The sequence below is a fragment of the Nansenia antarctica genome, assembly GCF_963989245.1.
Source record: "Nansenia antarctica genome assembly, chromosome: 1".
NCBI lineage: Eukaryota > Metazoa > Chordata > Actinopteri > Argentiniformes > Microstomatidae > Nansenia > Nansenia antarctica.
In genome coordinates, this window is record NC_137674.1 from 20095091 (window position 1) to 20121189 (window position 26099).

Consider the following 26099-nt stretch of genomic DNA (forward strand, 5'->3'; position numbering starts at 1 on the left):
AGTGGGGTATCCCAGCACTGGTGTAGTTGTCAGTTTTTCTTTCAGCTTTGTAAAAGCATCTTGGTGCTCATTTGTCCACAGGAATGTAGCCCCCTTCTTTGAAAGGCTGTGGAGAGGGCTTGCCAGTTCTGCAAAAGCTGGAACAAACTTGCGGTAGTAGTTACACAGTCCAAGAAAAGCTTGCAGCTCCTTCAGGTTGTTGGGTGGCTCCCAGCGCTGTACATCCTTGACCAGAGCTGGGTTTGGACAGATCCCATCTCCACTCACAATGTGGCCCAGGAAGAGAACTTCCTCTTGAAGCAAGTGACATTTAGAAGGCTTCAGCTTCAACCCATAGCTGTGGAGACACTTGAAGACCTGTGCGAGCCGGTCCAGGCTTTCATCCACTCCCCTGCCAATGACAATGACGTCGTCAAGGTAGATCAGCAATGTTTCCCATTGGAGTCCCCTGAGGACGAGCTCCATTGCCCTCTGAAAGGTGCTTGGGGCATTGCAGAGCCCAAATGGCATGCGGGTGTATTCATAGAGGCCCCATTTGGTGATGAATGCTGTCTTCCCGCGGTCTTGGTCATCCACTGCTATCTGCCAATAGCCAGACTGAAGGTCAAGTGTTGAGAACATTGTAGCTTCCCCAAGAACATCAAGACACTCTTCAATCTTGGGCAAAGGATATGCGTCCTTTACCGCCAGACTGTTCAAGCCGCGGTAATCTATGCACCACCGTACTCCTCCATCCTTCTTGCGTACTAAGACGACCGGAGAGGCCCACTCCGATGATGATGGTGTAACGACACCGGCTTTAAGCATGTCTTGAAGATGTGTTTGCTCTTCACTTTGAAATCCAAGAGGTGCCCTTCTCACTCGCTGGCGCACAGGCTTAGCCGATCCTGTGTCAATCTTGTGTGTGACAGCAGACATGTAACCCAGGTCGGAATCACTTTTGGCAAAGAGGGATTGGTAGGTCACTAGCAGTTGGATAAATTGTTCTTGTTGCTCCTCACTGAGTGCCTCACTAGTAGCACCAACCAGGCTTTGAAGATGTTCAGGTAGCTCAGAGATTGCTGCTACTCTTCCAACCACCAGTGATGGCACACTCTCTGACTCTGACTCTATGATGGGCTCTACACTTTGCTCAGGTGAACATGATGGCTCCTCAGGATAAGCTTCAACTAAGAGTCCAAGGCATGCTCCTCTTGGCAGGGCCGCTTTGCTGGTCGAGAAGTTGCATAGCCGGACTGGCACCCGCTTCTCCATAGTGGTAACAACACTCCCGGAGACTACATTTTCTGTGATGTTCAAAGGCTCTAGTACAGCTGGAACACCTGGCCTTGGTTCTTCCACCTCGCCCCAGACCACACATTCAGATGTAGGTGGTATGGTGGTGGTCTCTCCTAGGGTCACTCTGGCAACATGATAGTCTGATCCATCCCCTCGTACTATTTTGGAGGGCACAAGTTCGTTACCGATGAACACCTTACCACGGGTGTGGATGACAACATCATGAGTCTTCATCAGATCCAATCCTATGAGGACAGAGTCACGTATGGGGGCTACGTGTACGTCCCAGTCGATTGTTTTGGCTGCAATTTTAAAGGTGACGTTCAGTCCACGTTTTGCTTCCATGCCATCTCCAACTCCCGCATTTAGAAGGTAGGTCTTACGTAGGCTTGTCGGATCACCTCCAGAGAAACTCCTATACAGCTCCTCTGAGATTACTGTTGTCTGGGCTCCCGTGTCCACCACAGCCTGTGTTGGAATGCCGTTTACTGTCACCGGAATCTGTAGACTCTCACCCTTGTTTTTGGTGCAGCCAATCTGTAGCCCTTGTGGTTTGTGATCTGCATGTAGTCTCCCTTCTGACTGCCCCCGTTGGTCTGGGCCTTTGTCACCGCGGTTACGTGCAGCTGTTGGGCTCGGCGATCGACTGCAGTCCCTCCTGAAGTGTCCTTGTTCTCCACATTTATAACATGGGCCAGCTGCTCCCCGGGTTGGGCTTGGTGACTGGGAGCGCATCCGGCCGGGCTGCACCTGATAATGGTTCTGTGTCCTCTCTAGTGACAGGGGACGTTGTGTTGTTGCTCTAGTTTTATGATGTTCAAACTGCAGCTGTAGATTCCCTACTGTATGTACGAGGGTCTTGACTTGGTCCGTTAGTGTAGCAAACTGTTCAGCAGTTACATACTGAGGGGTCTGTACCCTACGAGAGGTAGGAGTAAAGTCCTCACAGATGTCTCCATCATCAGCCAAAGAAATGCGTCGTGTTCTGTTCTTTATTTCTGTTTCACGTCCCACCGTAGCTTTGAAGTTGTGTTCATGAGCCTCTACACACTTTTGAGCCTCTGCAAGGGAGCATGGATCTCGGTTCATAACTTCATAGGCCACTTTTTGATTTTTTAGACCTTTAAGAAAGGCATCAGTTGCAAGTTGATCTTGCAGCTGGAGATCCACTCCTGGATATGCAAGTGTGACGAGGCGTCTCACCTCTTCTGCAAATTCAGCTGACGCCTCTCTACCTTGCCGAAGTTCTCCCAACTTTCTCCTTACTGTGGTAGGGGGGTCTCTTTTCCCAAAGCGCTGAGTAAGCTCCTCCACTAAGAGAGCATAATCCTCCCGTGTACGTTCTGGCAGTGAGCAGACATATCGTATTGCAGCTCCTCTTAAGCATTCATGCAGCCTGTCCACTCTTTCTGTAGTACTCCATCCATACTTCCTGGCCTGGCGCTCAAATGGCAACAAGAAAGAGTCCCAGTCATCATTTCCTTCAAATGTGGCAAGTTTAGGTCTACGCACTTCTTGCAGAGTGTGCTGACTGTTGTGACCAGAACTATTCAGTCTCTGCTCACCATAGGGAAATGAGCGTTGGGTTTCATTCTCAGAGTCTCTAGTGTCTCTCCATCTACTGTCAGGTTCAGCATTGCCGCCCCTCCTGGTGGGACCAAAGTTGCGAGTGCGCTGATTGATGACATCCAACTCAGCTGCAAAGGGGGCACCAACACGAGTTTTTGGTCTTACTGGTATATCCCAAGAGGCTGAAGGTATAGCTTCAGGCTCAGAAGCATGCCTGTCCAATGTGGGACGCTGTAAGATCTTATCCCCATTCCGACTGGAAGCAGCAAGTGGTGGTGAGGCTTGCTGTGTAACGGGATTTCCTCCTGTTATGTGTGTTAGTACGGGGGCTAGCATCATTTGCAGGTGTTTTGTCTGCTGATTTTGGCTATCCAACAAAGCTTGTAGCCATGTTGGGGCTCTATCAGGCTCAGTAGGTCCTACTGTAGCTCCTTGTTCCTCTGTCATTTTATTGAGTTTTCTGTTCATGTAATTGTCCTTTTATTTTCGGTGGATTGTCTGTTCCACTTGTCTTGTTCTCATTCATGTAGTTGTCTCTTTGTATTATTTAGTTGTTTATTTATATAATTGTCTCTTTGATTTTGTTGAGTTGTTTATTAATGGAATTGTCCGCTTAATTTAGTTGAGTCTAACGGGAGTACAGTCTGCCCAAACACCACCAGGTGGCAGTACTCAACCAGTTGTTGTAGTAACTCCTGAATCCAGTCAGCTGGCTAGCTAGCTGTCTCCTGTTAGCCCCTATTAGCTCCCGTTAGCTTTGGCTCTTATAACTTTATTATCTTCCGTTAGCTTCTGTTAGCTTTTCCTCTGTCAGGTGGATGTACTCACGGATGATCGCTACTTCTGATACCAGTTGTCGTGTTTTGTCCGTCTGATGTGCGTGGGTATAATGACTCACACGACAAGGGATTCTCCGTTTCTGGTTCTTTAGTGAACTTCTTCAAAACACAATACACAATACAAGATACAACTAATTGTGTCCCAGATGGCAGGTTAATAGATGACGGGAAAACTAGCTCTGGCACAGAACAGCAGCTTTGCTGTCCATACCGATGAGCGTTGTTCCCTTCACTGACTGTTTACGTAACCAAGGTAACGAGCTATCTCTCTCTCTGGGTGATCATGTGACATACAGTAACCAATCAACAATAACGGTAACATAAACACAACAACAACAACAGGGAAAGCCACCCATGGTGGACTGTCTCACAATACAACAGAATTTCCGGTTCATCTTTGTTTTTTAATAAAACTAATAAATTCACGAACTTTTACAAAACAAAATTAGGACTCAACCTCTTTGGACAGAGTCCAAATTGTGTAGGTAATTCAGAAAAATACCTACAAAATTCAAGACCTCATAAAATCATGATAAGACTTTTTAATATTTATTAAGGGTCTTGATTTTCCCAAAATGTATTTATCAACTTTTAACACTTTTCAAGACACCGCGGATACCCTGACATACACACACATGCACACACACACACACACACACACACACACACACACACACACACACACACACACACACACACACACACACTGTAGATTTGATGCCATCACAATCATTTAGAATCTCTGAATTTAGAATTAGAATGTTTGGTTGCTGAGTGCAAAATATGATTTGAAAATATTCAAATTTGACAAACCGTATTTGCCATAGAAACTAAGAATTATAAAGATGCAATTACTTTTGAATATGTTGATGTCACAATCAATCCTAGCAACTTCAGCAGAATGTTTGAGATTAGAATGTTGGTGGCTACAACCCCAAGACTAGACGTGTGACTTATTTCTACAAGCTAAAATTAAAAAACTATCTAAAATGAGCGTCCATACTCAACAAGTTGACCGTTCTGCCACACTCCAGGTGCTCTCTGCTGCAGGGGAGGGAGGCAGGTGTGCAACCAAGCCTCGGCTCACATCTCCAGTGAGTACCTCTCTCTCGCCCAAAACTCTCTACAACTCTCTAAGTATTTGTAAAACTGCATCATTTGTGAAGAAATGACATTGTAACAAGAATTATTCAGAAATGTATCATGACTTCTTCTACAGCCTCCCTCTCCTCAGCCTCACACACCTGTGCAGGCAGCCGCCCCTGGTCTCCCACCCTGGGACACCTGGCTGAACTGGGAGCAGCGGTTCAGACACAACATGACCGTGCTCCAGCACCACTGCTACCAGACCATGCACGACCACAACATGTGGTCCACACACACACACACACACACACACACACACACACACACACACACACACAAACTGTGTGGGCATGATGACACACACACAGTACACGCATGCACGCACACACGCACGCTACACATACACATCTACTAGAACTGAAAGCGGCAAGTAACAGGCATGTAACATCCATATGCTGTATAAATAAATATATTTGACTACCAGAAAGACAGCACAGCACTCGTATCTATAACAAACGCAGAGATTGTATGAGCCCCGCATCAGTCCAATGGAAGCGTCAAGCACAGCCTTTCCGTAGAAATACATTGCTCCCTGTCTAACGTTACATATCTAACGTTACATGTTTTAAGGCTGATCTGTGCATGATAGTGCTGCATTTTGACATAATTCTTAGCGCATTTCCCGCCGTTGAGCTGTATAGCGGCACTTATTAAAGTGAAGTGCTCTTATGACACTTAACTCCTCCTACTGTCTCGACTCGCTCCGGGTCTGTTGTGTATAATGGAGAAGCGTTTCTGAAACTACAGCACGGGTAGGATACAAATGCGTGCCGTACCGAGCCGTACCGGTCTGGTCAATGGAAAAGCGCCATTAGTGAAATGTCTGCATGCAATGGAAGAACCATAGCCAGTGGAGGGGTGGGGGTGGGGGGGATTACCTCTAGAGATGGGAACAGACTTTGGGCATTCAACACCACATGTTCTTGCTCAGATACAGCTTGCTGCGTAAGGGAGTAAGCATCCAGCAGGTGGCGCTGTTTCCCCTTCTGGTTGTCAGTGTGTTTGGCCAGGATTCTGAAGGGGATGACACAAGAACAGTTAACAGGCTGGGACAAACATACGTTATACACCTTGATGTTAGGTGTCATATGAATAGAATTGAGGGGAAGAGGTCTCATTGGTTCTCCTTGCAAACAGCTCTTCATTTAAATACTATGGTGGGAAGCCAGATATAACAAACAGAAGGTGAAAAGTGTGTAGCTGTTCTGTGAGTACAGTAACAGATCAAGTGGTCTGTCTTTGTTTCTCTCTCTCCCTCCCATCTCTCTCTCTTTCTACCATTTACCATGAGAGTAGAATGTCAAATGTTTCTATGATGTATTTGCCTGAGATAATTAGAATTAATTAAGTCTACTGTATTGTTAAAGCCTCATTTGATTCATTCTAACGTGGCCATTCTTGCACTAATCAACACAAACAGAGTCAGATTATTTATATTAATTAATTAATATTATGAATATTAACTAATATTAGTATTAATAATTAACATATGCTTTGCTATTAACAGTACATAGCCACATTTCCTTGCCAACCCTTGGTATTGTAACTATTGTAAGGCCCTACAACAGTGTGAAGTGTCCTAGAAGGTGGGAATGTTTTGCAAGTCTGACAGTCCTAGGCATAGGCGCCAGATTCGTCTGAAACGGTGAAGATTTGATATCGTTTGCACCTCACGGCTACATGACTCCGCCGAATTCGTGAGCTGAGACGATAACGCTGGGAGGGTGTTTTCATTTCGTTTTCTGAATCGTGTGGTCGGCAATTGGGTGCGTTTTTGGATAACGATGTGGTAGTGTAGCCTAGGCCCTAGTTGAGCACCTTTTTCCCCCTTTCCATTCTTCAAGCTGGGCTGTAGTGTGTTGGGGAAATGCTTTCTTCCAGAGGTAATAAACCCACAGAATGAAAGCTAGAAAGAGAGAGGCCCTGGCCCTTTGAGTAGATCACTCAGGTTTGGATAGGTATAAGCAAAGATGGCGAAGACTGATCAGAAGACAATGTGGAGCCATGACCATCTATACCTATCCAATCCTTTTAATATCTTCACAATTGTCAAGGGGCGGTAGGGGCTAGGGGTTGTTTCTGGACAGGGCCAGAGTATAAAGACGGGCCTAAAGACAGGCCTCTGTTAAGACAGGCCTAAAAACCTTTTTATTCAAAAAGGCCTTTGACTGTTGAACCTGTGTTCATTCTTGTGATTTATTTTGTGTTTTTAACTTATTATGTTTTTAGGCATTTTTTTCCCCTCTGTAGCACTCTGAGATTCTTTTGAATGAAAAGTGCAATACAAATAAAATGCATTATTATTATTATTATTATTATTATTATTATTATTATTTTTTAAAGACATACAAGTGTGTGGTGTGTAATGGGTATGGATGTGTGTCTGACCTCAGTGCGTGTGCGTGCTCCAGGAGAGCCTCGGCCGCCTGCTCTCTGTGGCCCAGCTCAAGGAACTCCGTCGCTGTTTCTCTCAGGGTGTCACAGGCAGCCAGTAGCCTCGGCACTGCCCGTGTGCACAGGGTCTCCCCAGGCTCCGCAGGGTTGGCTAAACGCACACGCTCCACCGCCCCTCTGGAAAACACACCACAGCGACATCTAAAGGTGGTGCCACAGCCGAGACCTGGCAGAGAAGCGCCGTGCTCACGTTTGACCTCAGGAGAACCTTACCTGGTCTCCAGACGCGCCATCAGGAACCTGAGGGCCGGGGCACGATTCGGCCTCTGTTCTAGAACGATCTTCAGGGCTCCGCAGCCTTGCTTTATGATTTGGTCCACCTTCAGAAGAAGGGAACGGTCGTTATAGGTATCGGCAGGTTTGGTTGGTTGAGGCTTTGCAGGGGGGGGGGGGGGGGTCCTGACCTTGGTGTCTGTATCCTGGCCCCTCAGGGCCACCGTAGTTTGGACCAGGGTCATGGTCAGGTGGTACCAGAACTCCTCGTCTCCGCCCACATCCTGGGCCTTCTCCAGCAGTGCCAGGGCCTGGGGATGGTTCTGCTCCATGTTGGCCAGGACTGCAAGACTATGCAAACTTCTGGCCATTGCAGCCTGGTCACCCAGTTCCTGACGAAGACAAAACCAGAGGGAATGCTCTAGTCTAGGGAGAATTACTGCTTAGGTTAACCTAGCAGTTAGAACCATTTATTAGTGTTAAAGAACATGTATAGAAATTATGAAGTAGAACAGAGGAGGAGATATTTTGGGCATCTGTCTCTGTCTCTGTGTTGCTTCTCACCTTGTTCAGAACCTGTGTTAGCTAGGGACACATAGAACGTGCCAGACACACTCCCAACCAGCCAATAGGCAGCAAGAAACGCAACAGCCAATCAATTCACGGATCCCCACATGGGTAGTGTTCCAACAACCGATTATAATCGCAGGAAAAAGAAAACCACTTCAATGCCCATTTAAAAAGATATATATCTCTATCTTGCTAGCAATGTTAGCTAAGTTTATTGGCTAACACTGACTAGTTTGCTCTTTTCAAGAGCAACGTAAAGTCAGAACGTGACCATCAAAATGTGATCTCTCGCAGCCGGTGCTCCGTTCAAACCCGATTGGCTGAGAACAATGTCTCCAGACGTCCTGGAGAGTGAAAAGCCAGCGTGTTGACAAACTTGCACTAACACAGTCAGGCTATCTGCCACTCACCTCTGCCACCAGACGAGCCTCTGCCAATAGCTGTCGAGCTGGTTGGAACAGACCCATATCCAGGCAGATTTCTGCTTTGTCAAGCCAGATATCCTGAGCACACAGATCACCGCCCTGCCTCACAGACAGACCGATGTGATCGACCGCAGACTTCTGCAAAACACAAAGACCCCAAAAAAAGAGACCATTGTCAGAATTTTTGAATCAAGTGCACCTCCTGCACCACATCATGGAAAATATATCATGGCATAAACTCAATAGATTTCCTCATAAATCTGAGGCTGTTCATAGATGAAGGTAGCTGGGTATGAAAAGAATAATTACAACCATTAATAATGATCATAAGAAATAATGATCATCATTATGCAAGATTGACATAAGCGATTCGAAATGGTAAAATGAATTAAACCCACATGAATGAACCTGTGATAATGACACCAGTGTCACATTATGAAAGTGCAGTTAGGATATAAATCCCTGTCGGCATCGTAACTCAACCTGCACCATTTGCCAACGATCTTCTCTACCACAATAAAACTAAGAACTAGTAAAAAGGTATTAATTTCATGGATAATTTCCCTCCTCTGTAACTCTCGGTCTATAAACCCTTACAACAGTAATACACCTTGAGGTCTCGTACAGGGATTCTGTCTTTTCTGCTCAGATTCCTTCTCTATTGCCGGCTCCCATTTGACCACCCTTCCCCTGATTGGTGCACTTCCAATCCATTTCCATATAAATCCATGTGCAAAAGTGCACAAGAGCATACAGTACTTCAGTAAAAGGGTAGAGAGGTGGGGACGCAGTATGAGAGCTCAACCAACCTCGTTGGCTCTGTTGCCGTTAGAATCCATTCGAAGGCTGCTTCTTTCCCGTTGCAGGGCTATAGCTTTGCGACACCTGCAAATCAAATACTGGTTATCAATTTGTTCTAACATAGCACTTAATATCTTAAGAGGACCCATACACACATCTTTATGGAAACGTTTGCGGCACACATACTCCATTTGTTCGTTCTCGTGGACGACAGTCAGGCCCAGCAGTTTCTCCCTGTATGCTGCAGACGCCTCCATATCCAGCTGACAACAACACTGCACGATTCTAAAGAGATAAAATAAGGAAGTGGGAACACTGTGAGGACAACAATCGTAAATGGACTGACTTACATAGCGCCTTTATCCAAAGCGATTTACAACGGCCTCTCATTCACCCATTCACACACACATTCACACACCAATGGCGGCAAGCTACCATGCAGGGCGCCGGCCCCGCTCACTGGGAGCAATTTGGGGTTCAGTGTCTTGCTCGAACCACCGATCTGCCAACCTTGCGATCATTAGACGGCGGCTCTACCTCCTGCGCCATAGCCGCCCCAATGCAATGCAATTGCAATGATTAATTATTTAACATTTATATTTACATTTTTGGCATTTAGCGGACGTCTTATTCCAAAGCGACTTACAATCGATACATTCGACTAAGCAAGTAAACCATCAATTCACCAGTTGTAGCAAGAAGAAGAGTAATCTAGCTCAGGAGCCCAGCCAGGAGTGTGTTGCAGTAGTCAAGGCGGGAGATGACCAGTGACTAGGGTCAAGAGTTGCGCTGCTTCTCTGGTGAGGAATGGTCGTATACTTCTGATGTTGTAAAGTAAGAATCTGCAGGAGCGTGCTGTCGCTGCGATGTTCTCCGCACAGGATAGGCGGTTGTCCAGGATCACTTCAAGGTTCTTAGCTGTCAGGGAGGGGGTTACAGTAGAGCTCTCCACTGTGAGGGAGAAGTCTTGGAGAGGGCAGGCTTTCCCAGGGATGAAGAGTAGCTCAGTCTTGTTAAGGTTGAGCTTGAGATGGTGGGCTGACATCCATGTAGAGACACGTGTTGCCACATGTTGGTCAGAGGGGGGGAAGGACAGGAAGAGTTGAGTGTCATCTGCGTAGCTGTGGTAGGAGAACCCGTGTGAGGAGATTACCGAGCCAAGAGACTTAGGTATAGATGTTTGGCTAATCCATGGGAGGGTATTTGATTGGGAGTTTATTTTATTGTTTGATTCATTTGATTGGGTAAAAGTATGCATGCAGAGAGTGATTGGCTTAGATAGAAATGGGGGCGGGCTTAATGGAGGTAATCTGGGTGGCAGGGAATCGGAATGACAGTGTGAAGAGAGATGGGAGTTGGTAAGGAGTTCTGTATGATTGTGTAGCTTGTTAAATCTTTTTCTGGTAGTTTGTTCACTGTTTATTTACATGTACTGATATCAATGTGTTGTGTTTAGTTTTACAATCTGTTTAATAGATGAAGAAGGAAATCAAACCGAATTGTGTCAGTCTCATCATTTCACCCGTACTGCCGGAGCAAGCAGAGGATTCGCCATCAGCTAACTAGAGGGAGAGCTGAACAATTGTAAAACACCCGCTGACGACCGCAGGAGGACGGACCGTCAGTTAGCTAAGGAATACAAGCCCGGTTGGACGCAACAGAAGCTCCGGGAGGACAAGGATCCATTCACCGGAGATAAGAGCAAGCTAAAGCCTGGTCAGGTTAGTGACGGAGCCGCGGCGCCCGCAACTGTAGCTAACTAGCCACTTGCTAGCCAGCGTAGCATTAGCAAACTAAGCTAGCGTTAGCCCTGTTGTTGCAATAGCGCAGCAGGCACGCGGTAGAGCTTATAGCACTCAAAGCTACAGCTAACTAGGCCGGCAACGGAGCCGGGGCGCCCGCGACCGTAGCTAACTAGCCACTTGCTAGCCAGCGTAGCATTAGCAAACTAAGCTAGCGTTAGCCTTGTTGTCGCAATAGCGCACAGGCACGCGGTAGAGCTTATAGCACTCAAAGCTACAGCTAGCTAGGCAGGCAAGGAGTGAAACAATCCACGGCTAGCTTCAACTGGTTAACCTAACTGCAAGAATCCACAGCCAGCTAGGCTAACCTACAAGACCCACCAAGAAAGGAATTGCGAGCTAATAGCAGCTACCCAGAGAGCTACCCACACCCAGCACTCTTCTCTGTGACTCTATTGACTGTTTGCATTAAAATAGGTTTGTGTGTACCTGGGTATTAAGTCGTCGGGGGGAGGAAAATCCTCTCCCACTTTATTATTTTATTTTTAGCAGTATCCCTGGGATGACCTCACGGTGAACCTGGTTCCGCTGCCGAAGACTAGTTAAGGAAGTGCAGGGACCAGCGCAAATCAGCTCAGGGAGTCAGAGAGGGCTGAAGATATAAGATAGAAAGACGAAACAGGTACACACAAGTTATTTCTGAGTCACAGGCAGAATGGAGGCACTAAGGACCGAAAGGGAAAAGTTGGCAGTCACTTTTGAGAGAGGATACCGCCACATCATCAGGTCAGTGGCATTGATGGGCGAAGATGACATGAAACGCGAGTGGATAGCGCTCCTGTCAAACGCGAAAGACCTAAACTCTGCAGACGACAATTATGAGGAAGGTTTGCAGGCCAAAGCAAGTCAGGAACCTGAGACAGGTAACAGTCAGCTTCTTCAAGACATCACCAATGCCGCTGAGGAGAGAGCTCAGAAGGTTGAACAGGTCGGTCACGTTTTAAAGGCCAACATGTGGACAAGGTTCGCGGGGGTCGAACTTTCATCCACAATTAGACGAGCAGAAAGGAGTCACGAAGGCGCGAAGAGGATCAGTCTAGGGGAGGCAACCTACGACGTTTGTAAAGAACGAAGCACACTCACAGATAACCTCATCATCAAAGCGCGAAGTCTGCTATCAAGCTGGGGGGAGTGGATCCCTGTAGTTGAGGCGTGCAACACGAGAAAGTCACTAGAGGAGCTGGAGGACAAAAGGGATGAACTTTGGGAAACGTTTGTGACTGAATTTGGAAGAGTTGAGAAGGAGAATACTGACAAAATGGCCGACAAGGCCGCCGCAGCAAAGCAAATGGCCACCGACGCTCTCGCCGAAGATGAGAGGAAAAGGGCCGACGTTCTCGCCGAAGAAGAGGCCAAAGATCGAGCGACGAATAGAGAGAGGGCCGACGCTCTCGCCGAAGATGAGAGGAAAAGGGCCGACGTTCTCGCCGAAGATGAGAGGAAAAGGGCCGACGTTCTCGCCGAAGAAGAGGCCAAAGATCGAGCGACGAATAGAGAAAGGGCCGACGTTCTCGCCGAAGAAGAGGCCAAAGATCGAGCGGCAAATAGAGAAAATAAAGAAGCCATTGCCAAGCTGGAAAGGAAAGCCGCTGAGGCAAGACTGAAGTCAGCTGATAGCGTGGCCGAGTTTGAGAAGGAGACAGCGAAGGTGAAATTGGGGGCCGAAGAAGAGATCGCTGAGGCAAGGCAGAAGGCGGCCGTGATTGAGTTGAAGGCAGCAGAAATAGCCGCTCAAGAGCGCGCCAAACTACTGGAGGCTCAGCGGGAAGCATGGGAACAAGCCCGGGAGGCAGGGCTGGAGAGCGCCACATATGGAGGCAACCGCTCTAGAGCCAAGATCAAACTCCCTCCAACAAGGCTGCCCGTGTTCAGCGGGTGTATGAGAGATTTTCATCGCTGGCGGAAAGATTGGGAAAGCCTGCAGCGGCAGGGAGACCCATCGGGGTCGCCAGAGGTGAAGAAACTCCACCTCCTCGAGAGCATAGACCGAAAGGTTTTCGAGGAGCTCAAACTCTCGAGCTACCGCTCAGCGGAAGACGTATTCACAGCTTTGGAGAATCGGTTTGGAGACAAGGCAACCATCGCGCTGCAAATTATTGAGGAATTGGAAAGAATACCAGCGGTAAAAGGAAACCAGCCGAGGAAAGCGATCGACCTTATTCAGGCAGTGGAAAGAGCCCTCATGGACCTGACTGACTTAGGAGAAGTGGGCGCTATGAAGAACCCACTTGTAATTAAGGCCATCGAGAGCAAACTGCCAGATCGCGTGCAGGAAGGCTGGTTTACCTTTGTAACCGAACCCGAAAACCAAGTCACCCCAGACAAGCAATTCGATGCTCTTCTTCTGTTTCTGAAAAGGCAGGAAGTAATCCTCGAAAGGATGGCGCGAATCCGAGGCTCCACAGAAACCTCTGGGGGAACACCGGAGAGGCCAGTCAGATGGGAGAAGAGGGCATTCACGAGGGCCACGGAGAAAGACTCACCGGTAGATGAAGAAGAGGAGGAACATCGAGGTGAAACCAGAGTCACAGGCAGGAACTCGGAAAGAAGAGAAGAGTGTGACATCTGTGGAAGCGACCAGCACGGTGGCAAAATATTCTTCTGCCGTAAGTTCAAGAGTCTCAGTCTGGCAGAGAAGCGAGCCACAGCAAAGCAAAGCAAAGCCTGTCAGAAATGTTTGGGCATGCACGGTGCCGACGGAGAGTGTAGTAACCGGTACCTGTGCAGAAATATGTGCAAGCAGAATGAAGGAAGGGCAAGTCATCACTACCTTCTGTGTCCCGAGTGGAGTGAGGGAAAGAAGACAGGGCCAGGGTTCGCTGACAAGCAACGAGAATTCCTGTATTCTTTGGGACTCAACCCTGAACAGGAAAGGAGGGCGAACGCATTCACCAGTAAGGCTTCGATGACGCTGAGCACGGGCGCAGAAGGCGGGGGTCTCTTCGCGGAGAATGGGCCAGAGGAACATCCAGTACTAATGATGACATTGATAGTCAAAACAGAAGCAGGAAATGCCCTGGGAACCCTCATAGACCTCGCCTCCGACACAAATTATATCACCAACCGGGCCGCCGATCGTCTCCAACTGGAGCGGAGGCAAGTAACACTGACCGTGCAGGGGGTCGGTGGAATGAAGGTCAGGGTCAAGACTAACAAATACCTGCTAAAGGTCAGGGCGTGGAGCAACAACAGATGGAGTCCCCACGAGATGGTATGCTACGGGCTCGACACAATCGCTCGTGCAGACAAGGTCATCAGTCCAGAGCGACTCTGTAAGTTCTTCCCTGGGGTCGAGAAGGAAGAGCTGGTCCGACCTAAGGAAATCGAGCTTTTGATCAGCCACCGAGAGGGACGACTCGCTCCACGGTGGAGAAGAGGGACGGGAGACTTGGTGCTGTGGGACGGGCCTCTGGGGAAGACCGTGGGAGGAACGCACCCAGACCTGTTTGAAAGTTGGGAAAGATCCGCACACAACTCCCAGACGCACTTTGCGCGTTCTCTGAGAACGGAGGCAGTAAGATTTGAGGAGATCCCCTGCAAGACGCCCAGCGCAAAAGAAGAGGATGGAGACCAGAAGCCGCAAGGTCATGAAAAGACCGGGAGAACAGCTGCAAGCAGCAAAGAGGTCCTCGAGTGGTGGAGCTGGGATAGCATCAGCGCCGCGTGCGAGCCAAAGTGTGGAGGGTGTCGCTGCGGAAATTGTCAGCCGGGCGGGAAAGAGATGACTCTCGCAGAGGAAAAGAAGATCAAAACCTACGCAATTACCCGCGTCAACATCGGGGACAAGCCAGCCGGATGCATCGCCCAGCTGGCCATGAGGAAGACGGCAAGGCTGCCAGAGGTCGCCCACCTAAAAGAAGAGCGGAGAGCACTTGAGGAGGACACCTATGTAGACGACATTCTAGCGTCTCATGGCGACAGGAGAGAGCTGAGGAGCATCACGGAGGGAATCGAGAGGACGCTCAACGCTGGAGGTTTCGCTTCGGAACCACGGATCCAGTCGGGTCAAAGTGGGAGGAGCAAAGAGGGCCAGCCTGCAGAAACGAGGGCCAATGTGGAGCCAGAGTCAGAGGTGTTGGTGCTGGCTGATCAGCTGAGCGAGGAAACATCCAGGGGAGTGGCTGTAAGTGCTCGAGACAGCGTGAGCATGCTGCAACGGAAAGCGTTCACTGCAGCTGTAACACGCGCTCAGGCGAGGAAGGGGCTGGACCCGAAATGCGGCATTGAGGAGGAAGCAAATGCAAAGGGGACATCCACACCGGTTGGGAGTTCCAGGGACCCCGAGCATGAGAGGGAGAGGCTCTGGGGCGCTGCTCTCATGGACCTGATTGAGCCAGAACGCTTCAGTGAGATAGGCAGGCTCATTCGGGTAGTTGGGTGGGTCCGGCGAGCTGTTAGGCAGTGGTTGGTTTGCAGGAGGGCTCCAGAAGACGCAAAGTGGGAGGCTACACGCCCGAGGGAGACAAGAAGCGGAGTTAGCCTCGGCGTCCAGGAGCTGAACGCAGCTTTCCGCGACCTGTGTCTGGCTGCACAGGATGGAACAGAGTTTCCTAAAACGACTTGGGACAGACTGGTAGTTGAGAGGGTCGAAGGGCCGGGGCTGCTGGTGTGCTCCGGAGGAATCCAGGAGGCGAAGGAGGTGGGAATCCCACTTGTCCCCTACACTGCATGGATCAGCACTCTGTTGGCAGGGGAGGCCCATGGGGCGAGCCACGAGGGGTTGGCTGGCACCCTATTGAAGATGCGCAAGAAGGCGTGGGTGATTCAGGACGAGGAAGGAGCGAGGGCCACGATCTCTTCCCAACGCTCGACCGAGACGTTGGGCGGGTGGTCGTGCTGCTTCCCGTGGAGGAGCAGTAGAAAATAACTGTATTAAAGAGAGGGAAAGTTGTGGTCCATTTAGGCACAAAGGACCAATGGACCAAGTGGGAGGTGTTTGGCTAATCCATGGGAGGGTATTTGATTGGGAGTTTATTTTATTGTTTGATTCATTTGATTGGGTAAAAGTATGCATGCAGAGAGTGATTGGCTTAGATAGAAATGGGGGCGGGCTTAATGGAGGTAATCTGGGTGGCAGGGAATCGGAATGACAGTGTGAAGAGAGATGGGAGTTGGTAAGGAGTTCTGTATGATTGTGTAGCTTGTTAAATCTTTTTCTGGTAGTTTGTTCACTGTTTATTTACATGTACTGATATCAATGTGTTGTGTTTAGTTTTACAATCTGTTTAATAGATGAAGAAGGAAATCAAACCGAATTGTGTCAGTCTCATCATTTCACCCGTACTGCCGGAGCAAGCAGAGGATTCGCCATCAGCTAACTAGAGGGAGAGCTGAACAATAGAGGTATAGAAGGAGAACAGTAGGGGCCCTAGGACAGAGCCCTGGGGTACCTCAGTGGTGAGGGTTCATAGAGAAGACAAAGATTCTCTCCAAGTCACCTGGTAGGAGTGACCCGCCAGGTAGGAAGCAAACCAGGGGTGTGTGGTGCCAGAGATGCCCAGTTCTGAGAGGATAGAGAGAAGGATCTAGTGGTTGACTGTGTCGATGGCAGAAAACAGGTCCAGGAGAATGAGAACAGAGAGGGAGGAAGCTTGAGCAGAGTGGAGGGCCTCCGTGACAGCAAGGAGAGCAGTCTCGGTGGAGTGCCCAGCCTTGAAGGTGGATTGGTGGGGATCCCAGTGTTCCATCTTACGGAGATAGTCAGTCACTTGTTTAGATGCAGCACAGTCAAGGGTTTTGGAAGGGAAGGAGAGTAGGGATACCGGACAGGTCAAGAGTTGGTTTCTTTTTTTATTATGACAATGTTATGATTCTGCAATGGGTATGCTTTGGACAGTACATTTGGACATCCTTTCTTATGACACATACATCTAACCCATATTCAGTGTTTGACCAGATAGAGAAGAGGAGCCTAAAATAATACATCTTCCCAGTTAAAGTACAGGGTTCGACATTAACGCTTGCCCGCTTGCCCGGAGCAAGTAAAAAAGTCGCCGGGTTTGTTTGATCGTGGAGCGTGGAGTTATACGCTTTAATAATAATTATCTTCACTCCACGATCATCTAGTCTGGTCTGGTGCCTGCGCCGTCTGTTGTTCTTCCTGCACACCGATAAACATATCCAGGATCCAGCAGTGTCGTCGGGCTCGCGCAAACAAACCCGGCAAATGTTTTACTTGCTCCGGGCAAGCGTTAATGTGGAACCCTGAAGTAGCTGTCATAAACATTGGCATTTCCATGTGCAAGGCAACCACACATAGTATCAAACCTAAACATGTTCTACCTGAGACGATAGAGAGCAGAGAGGCTCCTTCTGTCCAGCAGGTCGTGGGCAATGACCTCAGCCAGGTGCATTATGGGTAAGGTCAGGTGCGTGAGGGAGAGGGACTGCAATTCCTTCACCAACAGGTCCAGGAAGAATAGGCTCTGAGTCTGCCAGCAGCCAATCACAGGAGAGGAACAGAGGGAACAACAACACCTTACACTTAGGGTCTTTTCACACGACAGGGCTGACCCGAACCAAAGTGTACCAGCTCGGATATCTTTTCACTTTCTTGCATTTTTTCAGCAACTACGGCGGGTAGGTAACAGCTAAATTTGACCCAGTACAGCTAAATTTGAAATTCGAGTTCAGCTCTGTAGTGTGAATTATGGTTTACTGTTTGTTTGTGGAACAGGCAGGAGTCATTTAATGTTTTTTTTTTCTCTCTGAAAGACTTCAGGCCATTTAGTTTACACATGAGGGTCTATGAGTGTGAGACAAGCGCATCCCTTGGCACATTTGACGCTACGAAAGGCTGAAACCGACCATTAACCCACCGGGTTTACTTTTTCATTCGCGTAAATATCAAAACACGCAAATTCCACCGAAATGCAACGAACTGAATCAATCACTACGGCTCATTCATGAATAATCAAACTGTGCCTTCTGTCAACATTCACATTTCTCCCCGTAATGAGTCAACGCTGCCAAGCTGCAGAGCCTTCCCCCCTCCTCAGCCACGGCCAGCAGACAGACACCACGTCCTGCTCTGCAGGGCTCGACATTAACAGCGTTTTACTTGTCCGGAGCAAGTAAAACTTTCACTTTCAGCGTCGTCGTGCTCGCGCAAACAAACCCGGCAAGTTTTTCTTGCTCCGGACAAGTAAAACGGCGTTAAGTGGCTCAGTGGCTCGTCTGGCTCTGGGCTTCATGACAGAGGTGGTCTGAGATGCTTGTGTTGTAAGTCTGTATCTCTACATTCTGGGAAATTGTAGCTAACAATTCAGTCTGCCTGGGGACAGTGCCGATGACTTGTTGAGAAATAACTCTCTGTGTCGCGCCGACTAAAGTCGAGCCTTTCCTGTCACCACGTTTGTTTGCCAAGATTAGTGATCTCAGAGAAGGAGGGGGCTCGGGTTTTGCAAACTCTAGACTGAGCTCATGTGACTTTATGAATAAAAGGCTTCAAGCTAAGATGATCAATCTCCTCCTGTTCAATATTCAATATCAATAGAGAAGAAACCAGATGAAATCCACTACACTTGCCTGTTGGTTGATGCTCTGTGTGGCGTGCCGTCTGAAGGCCTGGCGTAGATCCTCTGGACAGCGGTACTGAGCCCAGTCCTCTGGGCTGGAGGGACAGACGACCTCCTCCTGGAGCCTCCGCCTGGGCTTCTCCTCCACAGGAGGCGGCTGCTCAATCACATTACAAAGTCGTGACGTTAGCATTATAAGGTTCTATCTCCATTTTTGTCAAAATTGAGTTTTTTACATAATCTGATCCATTAGGTGTTTATTAATGCCTGTGTGGTGTTATTTTAAAAATGTTGACATTTTTTAGTTAGTAATTAATCAAATACAAAGGTTCCATCTCACAAAACATAATGGAATGTAAAAACTTTGACGCTCAATATCTCTGAACTACCCTAAACGGAGATAGAACCTTATCATTCTAAGCTCACGAAGTGTTGCCGCGGTTACTCCTTAACACTAGAACCGCCGTGCCTTTTTTTGCCTACTAAAAGCGCCGCCTCTTTTCAATGCTACTAGCTGGCCGCTTGTAAATTGGCCTGCTTCCTACACAGAAAAACTGCAAAATATTTTCATACTAGCTTATCCTGATGTGATTTAGAAAATGTAAGGATACTGGGTGGTAGAACGCACATATCTAGGAAAAGTCATGAAAGGAGGGTCCTGAAATTTGATAGAGTGCAAAGATATTTTTAAAAACTCACAAATGACCCCTCATGGCTGATTAAGTGTTAAAATGCCATCATGATGATGAATCATGGTGGATGCGTTATATTTCATTGCCGTTGTTACGCAATCGAATAATCCACTGTCCCAACAATCCACTCAGTCTGAGCATGAACAACGCTGGCCAACATGTCTAGTAGAAGAAGGCTGTCAGAACAGACGCACCTCTTTCGACTTTTTGCCTTTGTCCTTCTCCTTGTCTTTCCCCTTCCTGGACGTAGCAGAGAGGGAGGGCTCGGTAGGGATAGGGGGATTATTAACCGTCTCCCTGATCGCCTCACGCGCAGTTTCCATGGACACCTGTGATCAGAGAACGCTGCTATCACCTTGTCTGGGCTAGCTAACACGCTCCTAATCGCTTATGCAATACGTGGAGATTACATGTCTGACATTTCAAAGCAAGGCTTGGATTTGGAGCCTACAGAACATGTACAGTACCAGTCTAAAGTTTGGTCTGTATGTGACAGAGCAGGGTGAAATAGTATTTGAAACACCTCTCAAATAACAGGGTATATACAGGAATCTTGAGGTTAATTTCAATACCTTTCTAAGACTTTTTTAAAGACCTTGTCAATACTTTTCCAGACCTCACCGCCACTTCGAGCTGTAACTGTTTACATCAGTGACACCTTCATCTTAACAGTTTGAGTTTGCAATAGACTAGACCACTATCATACAACAGAACTTCCGGTTCATCTTCGTTTTTTAATAAAACTAATACATTCACGAACTTTTACTAAACGTTTTTAGGACTCAAACTCTTTGGACAGAGTCTAATTCAGAAAAATACCTACAAAATTCAAGACCTCATAAAATCGTGATAAGACATTTTAATACTTATTAAGGGTCTTGATTTTCCCAAAATGTATTTATCAACTTGTAATACTTTTCAAGACACCGCGGATACCCTGAATAAGCAGAGGTCCGTATTTGACTATTTGAACTAGCTGTGTGTACCAGGCCCACTGCATGGCCGGGTCATACGGGTGCTGGAGACCGAGAGAAATCCCTACCTGCCAGATCTGTAGTACCAGGCTATAGGCCCTGATTAAGTTCTGTTGGTGCTGGGGGGATGCCCTGCCCACCATGGCGGCCAGCAGAGTGTGTGCTCGGACCAGGCCGTACAGGCGCTTCACCTCCCTCAGGTCGGTGAGAGAGGGCGCGGGTTTCACCCCCTCCGCCTTCACCCCGATGTGGGACTGACGCTTCACTGGGACCAGGGCTGGCCCCGACGCACACGCCTCTGGAGGGAGGGAACACATTATCACAGACACACACACACACACACACACAGACACAGACACAGACACACACACACACACACACACACACAGACACAGACATAGACATAGACATAGACACAGACACAGACAGAGACAGAGACAGAGACAGACACACACACACACATACACACATACACACACAGAAACAGACACAGACACAGACACACATACACACACACACACACATTATCACAGACACACAAACACACACACAGACAGAGACACACACACACACAGACACAGACACACAGACACACACACAGAGACAGAGACAGAGACAGAGACAGACACAGACACAGACACAGACACAGACACACACACAGACACACACACACACACACACACACACGCACACACACACACATACTGTAAGATAAGTAAGACAAGAAGACTTAACTGTCATTACATTTTCATCAAATGTCTTTGGTACAATGGAATATGAATATGAATATGGTACAATGGAATATGAATGTACAAACTGACAGACAAACAAAACACAGCACAGAAACACAGGGAAAGGCACATGCACACCCACACCCACACCCACACGCACACACACGCACACGCACACGCACACCCACACCCACTCACACTCACACACACAACCACACACCCACCCACACCCACACCCACACCCACACCCACACACACACCTCACACCCACCCACACCCACACCCACACCCACGCCCACGCCCACGCCCACGCCCACGCCCACACCCACGCCCGCACCCACACCCACACACACACACATACACACACACATTGAAACCAATACCTCCTGTGGAGTTCTCTCTCACTTCCATCTTTTACAGTTTAGTCAAGTTTGAAAAACGAGTGTGAAAACCGTTAATGGGTTGAACACACTGTAGGGATGTGTGAGGACTGAGGATGTGTACAGTACCATCGCCCTCTCCCTGGACAACGTCCATGAGCAGGAGGATATCTATGGCCCACTGGACCTGGCCCAGGGTTTGAGGGAAGTGATGACAGTAGAGCCACTCCGCAAACTCCAACAGGTAATCCACCTTCTGCCACTGACCCTCCACACTCTAAACAACACAACAACCAACAATACAACCAGCTTAATAATCATAATAATAATAATAATAATAATAATAATCATACGTTAGACTTATATAGTGCTTTTCTAGACACTCAAATTGGGCGGGTGGGTTGGAGGTATTTGGCGGGAGGGACATTTGTGGGAGGGGGTGGGGGGAGTTTTATGGGAATTTTGTATTTCGACTGGATTTGTGTTATTCTATTTCTCTTCTGTTCATTTATTTGTTACCACTCCCTTGTACCATTCCCTGAAGAATTTATAATAAAAAATGTATCACAAAAAAATAATAATATAAGAACAGATAGCAGTGTGGTGGACTCTAACTCCACTAGATGATGCTAGAGTCCTTCAGGAACTCAACATTTCCACTGTGATGGAGACCTCCAGCAAATCCTTAACCCAACAGATTTATAAGAATAATTTACTCATAATATACTATTTATAAGGATATCACTATGATCTCTGTGGTTTATACCTTACATTGCTGTACACGTTGCACATTTATGATCAAATGTGTGGACTCTAGAGCAGTGGTTCTCAAACCTCTCCTCTGGGACCCCCAGCCGCTCCACATATCTCATCTGTTCCACCACCAGCACACCTGATTCAACAAATCAAGTACTTGATGCTGGTGGTGGAACAGATCAAATATGTGGAGCGGCTGGGGGTCCACGAGGAGAGGTTTGAGAACCACTGCTCCAGAATGCTTGAGGCCCAAAGGTGACAATGTGAGACGTTTCCGCCAGCCTTACCAGTAGAGAGGTGATTGAGTTCTGGTAGCAGGTCAGCTGTTGGATGGTGTCCCCAGTGTCACACAGCGCTACCCGGCGCCACATGCGGGAGCAGCAGAGCTCTCCTTCATCTGTGAACTTCTGCATGTCCATCAGGACGCTTTCCCCCAGCCTGGCTCTCACCAGCACCCGCTGCGTAAACAGCAGCCTGGGCCCCACAGGGAGTGGACAGATTGTTAACACTTCATCAGCCATGAGGGGTCATTTGACCCCAGTGAGTAAAAATACATGTTCTATCTTTGCACTCGATCCAATTTCAGGACCCTCCTTTCATGACTTTTCCTAGATATGTGCGTTCTACCACTCAGTATCCTTACATTTTCTAAATCACATCAGGACAAGCTATTTATATAAAGCTTTTTTGCAGTTTTTCTGTGTAGGAAGCAGACTCATTTACAAGCGGCCAACTAGTGGTCGTTGTGTGTAAGTAGCAGCTTAGCATTGTAAAGAGGCGGCTCTTTTAGTAGGTAAAAAAGGCACGGCTGTTCTAGTGTTAATGACCATGACCACAGTTTGTTTGTTTGTTTATTAGGATCTATTTTAGTCTACAATTACTATCAGTATTAGTCAAATATCTTCAGGGCCTCCAGCCTTTTAGTTTTACAGTCTCATGTATTTTGATGGTGTTTTTAGTTGCCCTGTTAACATTATAATAATGATAATTTCAAAATCAGGCGATAGATGACGTACATGCGTTTGGTACGTGCATGCATACAGGCATATGATCTCCACAGAAATGTGATCCTGACAGTCCACGATCACTGCATTACTCTATGACATGATGAGGAAATTGTTTTATTAGGAATAATCCCTTGAGATATGATATCTCGTTTTCGAGCGGGGTCCTAAATCTTCACCTAAATCGACATCTTCTTCCTGTTATCTTTTCTCCTTTTCCTCCTCTCTGCTCTAGCTGCTTGACCTCCTGACCTCTGAGCTGCGTGCGGTACTCACAGTCTATGTCTGGTGTGGGGCATGTCTCTGATAGCCTGGTCCAGCACCTGCAGTGCGCTCTTCCAGTCGCAGCGGTCTGCGTGGATGTGGAACAGCAGGCCGTGCATGGCTGCTCTCAGGGCCAGGTCATCCTCAGGGCCTCCTGTGCCTCCACACACAGCCAAGCAGGAAATAACACAAAACCACATTCACAACTTATATGGAGTCCATGGGGACAATCAATAGAGTGCATAGAGTAGGTTAGCTACCCAAGGAAACAAAAATGCTTGATGCATTGCTTGAATGTTAATACCAAAAACCGAATGGGCTATACATTCATAAGACTATGACCTCTGCTATCCTCTATGGTAGAGCTCAGAGCCATGTTAGAAATGATCAGGGTTCCCACACCTTTTGGGGTTGTCGGCCTTTTCGGTTCATTTCTTTTTTTTTTTCCTTCCTTCCTTTTTTTTTTTTTTAAATCACTCACTCAAACTGTTAAAACAGTGCCTCTTGCTTTTTGCTGCTATGCCCCTTCATTTGTGTTTCAGTTCATTCACTTTTCTGTTGAGTAGTGTTTCTATTTCAGCTCTTTGTGTTCTTTTATCTTTAGCACCCTTTCTCAGGCTATTGGACTTGGCAATAAGAGTAAGGTTGCCTGTGCTCTCCGCTTTGAGTGCAAATTTGAATTGACATTTTCCAGGCATAGCTGAAGGTTCGCTTAACATTAGCTTTCTCACTTGCTTGTCGCAGTTTAACCTGCATCATTCCACTTGGATCACTTATGCACGCACGTGACTGTCGCACTTTCTTGAGGCAGGTGGCGCGTGAAACAAGGATGCACAGATGGTGGGAGACACATATGCAGACAGCAGAACGTAGTCTGTTAAAAATAAACTAAACATTTTTTTTCAGAAGAACTGCAATTTCTATTCTTGCACAAAATATATAAATTCAAGCACTCTCAATGTCTATTTATGTCTATTTTCAAAACCTTTTTTTTTCTCAGAAATTCACATACTTTCAAGGATTTCAAGGACCAGTGGGAACTGTGTTCTAAAATGATAAGTATGGCTCTGGTAGAGCTGTACATGAGAACCATACAGGTCTACCTTTTGGATTCAAGTGAGGTGAAACAGCAATCAAAGGTGTATGTGGAATGAACCTTAAAAGGTTTGAGTTGGGGACTCACTTGAGACTTCCAGCTGTGGGGCCACAGAGGGCATGTCATTCAGGGTAACGCCTCTCAGCTGTGGGGCCACAGAGGGCATGTCATTCAGGGTAACACCTCTCTTCCCTTTGCCCTGTTCAAACCACCAAAGACAAAAACAAAGAGGGTCAATACCCAGCTGACATGGGCCAAATACCTATTTGAAATATTTGAAAAACTTCTGTGCTTGATTCAGTTTGCTTTGCATGCCGTGCCGACTATTCTGAGACTATTCCGTTGCTTCCATGGTGCCAAACAAGTTAAATCAAGCACATTTCAAATGAATATTTTGCCTATGCCTGATACCCAGATTGCTGATTTGATGAGACGATGGTAAAGTAAGAGCACTGTCTGTGACAGCATCAATGACATACAGAACATAACCATGCAGAGTGGGCAGTGCTGAGAGGGGTCTAACAGAACATAACCATGCAGAGTGGGCAGTGCTGAGAGGGGTCTAACAGAACATAACCATGCAGAGTGGGCAGTGCTAAGAGGGGTCTAACAGAACATAACCATGCAGAGTGGGCAGTGCTGAGAGGGGTCTAACAGAACATAACCATGCAGAGTGGGCAGTGCTAAGAGGGGTCTAACAGAACATAACCATGCAGAGTGGGCAGTGCTAAGAGGGGTCTAACAGAACATAACCATGCAGAGTGGGCAGTGCTGAGAGGGGTCTAACAGAACATAACCATGCAGAGTGGGCAGTGCTGAGAGGGGTCTAACAGAACATAACCATGCAGAGTGGGCAGTGCTAAGAGGGGTCTAACAGAACATAACCATGCAGAGTGGGCAGTGCTGAGAGGGGTCTAACAGAACATAACCATGCAGAGTGGGCAGTGCTAAGAGGGGTCTAACAGAACATAACCATGCAGAGTGGGCAGTGCTGAGAGGGGTCTAACAGAACATAACCATGCAGAGTGGGCAGTGCTAAGAGGGGTCTAACAGAACATAACCATGCAGAGTGGGCAGTGCTGAGAGGGGTCTAACAGAACATAACCATGCAGAGTGGGCAGTGCTAAGAGGGGTCTAACAGAACATAACCATGCAGAGTGGGCAGTGCTGAGAGGGGTCTAACAGAACATAACCATGCAGAGTGGGCAGTGCTAAGAGGGGTCTAACAGAACATAACCATGCAGAGTGGGCAGTGCTGAGAGGGGTCTAACAGAACATAACCATGCAGAGTGGGCAGTGCTAAGAGGGGTCTAACAGAACATAACCATGCAGAGTGGGCAGTGCTGAGAGGGGTCTTACAGAACATAAACATGCAGAGTGGGCAGTGCTGAGAGGGGTCTTACAGTTGGGGGTTTGGTACAGGTTTGGGCGCAGGCCCTCAGGATCCTCTCTAGGGGTTCTCTGAGGTGCTGTCTCTCCAGCGGGGTCTCTGTCAGCGGCAGACAGCTGTTCCAGTAGTGCCGTGCTGCAGCCATACATAAGACAGGGTCCCCAGCACACGCTGCATAACTGTAGAGGAGATCAAGCA

General features: G+C 47.7%; 1 protein-coding gene across 1 annotated transcript in view; it reads right to left on the reverse strand.

The window, feature by feature from the left end:
* Positions 1–26099, reverse strand: part of cfap46 (cilia and flagella associated protein 46) — a gene marked incomplete at both ends in the record, with an annotated part of 96584 nt that overhangs the window by 36563 nt on the left and 33922 nt on the right. Inside the window, 16 exons of the mRNA XM_080537398.1 lie at positions 5711–5846; positions 7221–7403; positions 7500–7606; positions 7691–7891; positions 8480–8632; positions 9304–9379; positions 9482–9580; positions 17380–17528; positions 18625–18771; positions 19501–19635; positions 20349–20578; positions 21521–21668; positions 22435–22621; positions 23428–23569; positions 24599–24710; positions 25915–26080. Coding sequence (XP_080393524.1) covers positions 5711–5846; positions 7221–7403; positions 7500–7606; positions 7691–7891; positions 8480–8632; positions 9304–9379; positions 9482–9580; positions 17380–17528; positions 18625–18771; positions 19501–19635; positions 20349–20578; positions 21521–21668; positions 22435–22621; positions 23428–23569; positions 24599–24710; positions 25915–26080 — 2371 coding nt within the window. The remainder of the gene's footprint in view (positions 1–5710; positions 5847–7220; positions 7404–7499; positions 7607–7690; positions 7892–8479; positions 8633–9303; positions 9380–9481; positions 9581–17379; positions 17529–18624; positions 18772–19500; positions 19636–20348; positions 20579–21520; positions 21669–22434; positions 22622–23427; positions 23570–24598; positions 24711–25914; positions 26081–26099) is intronic.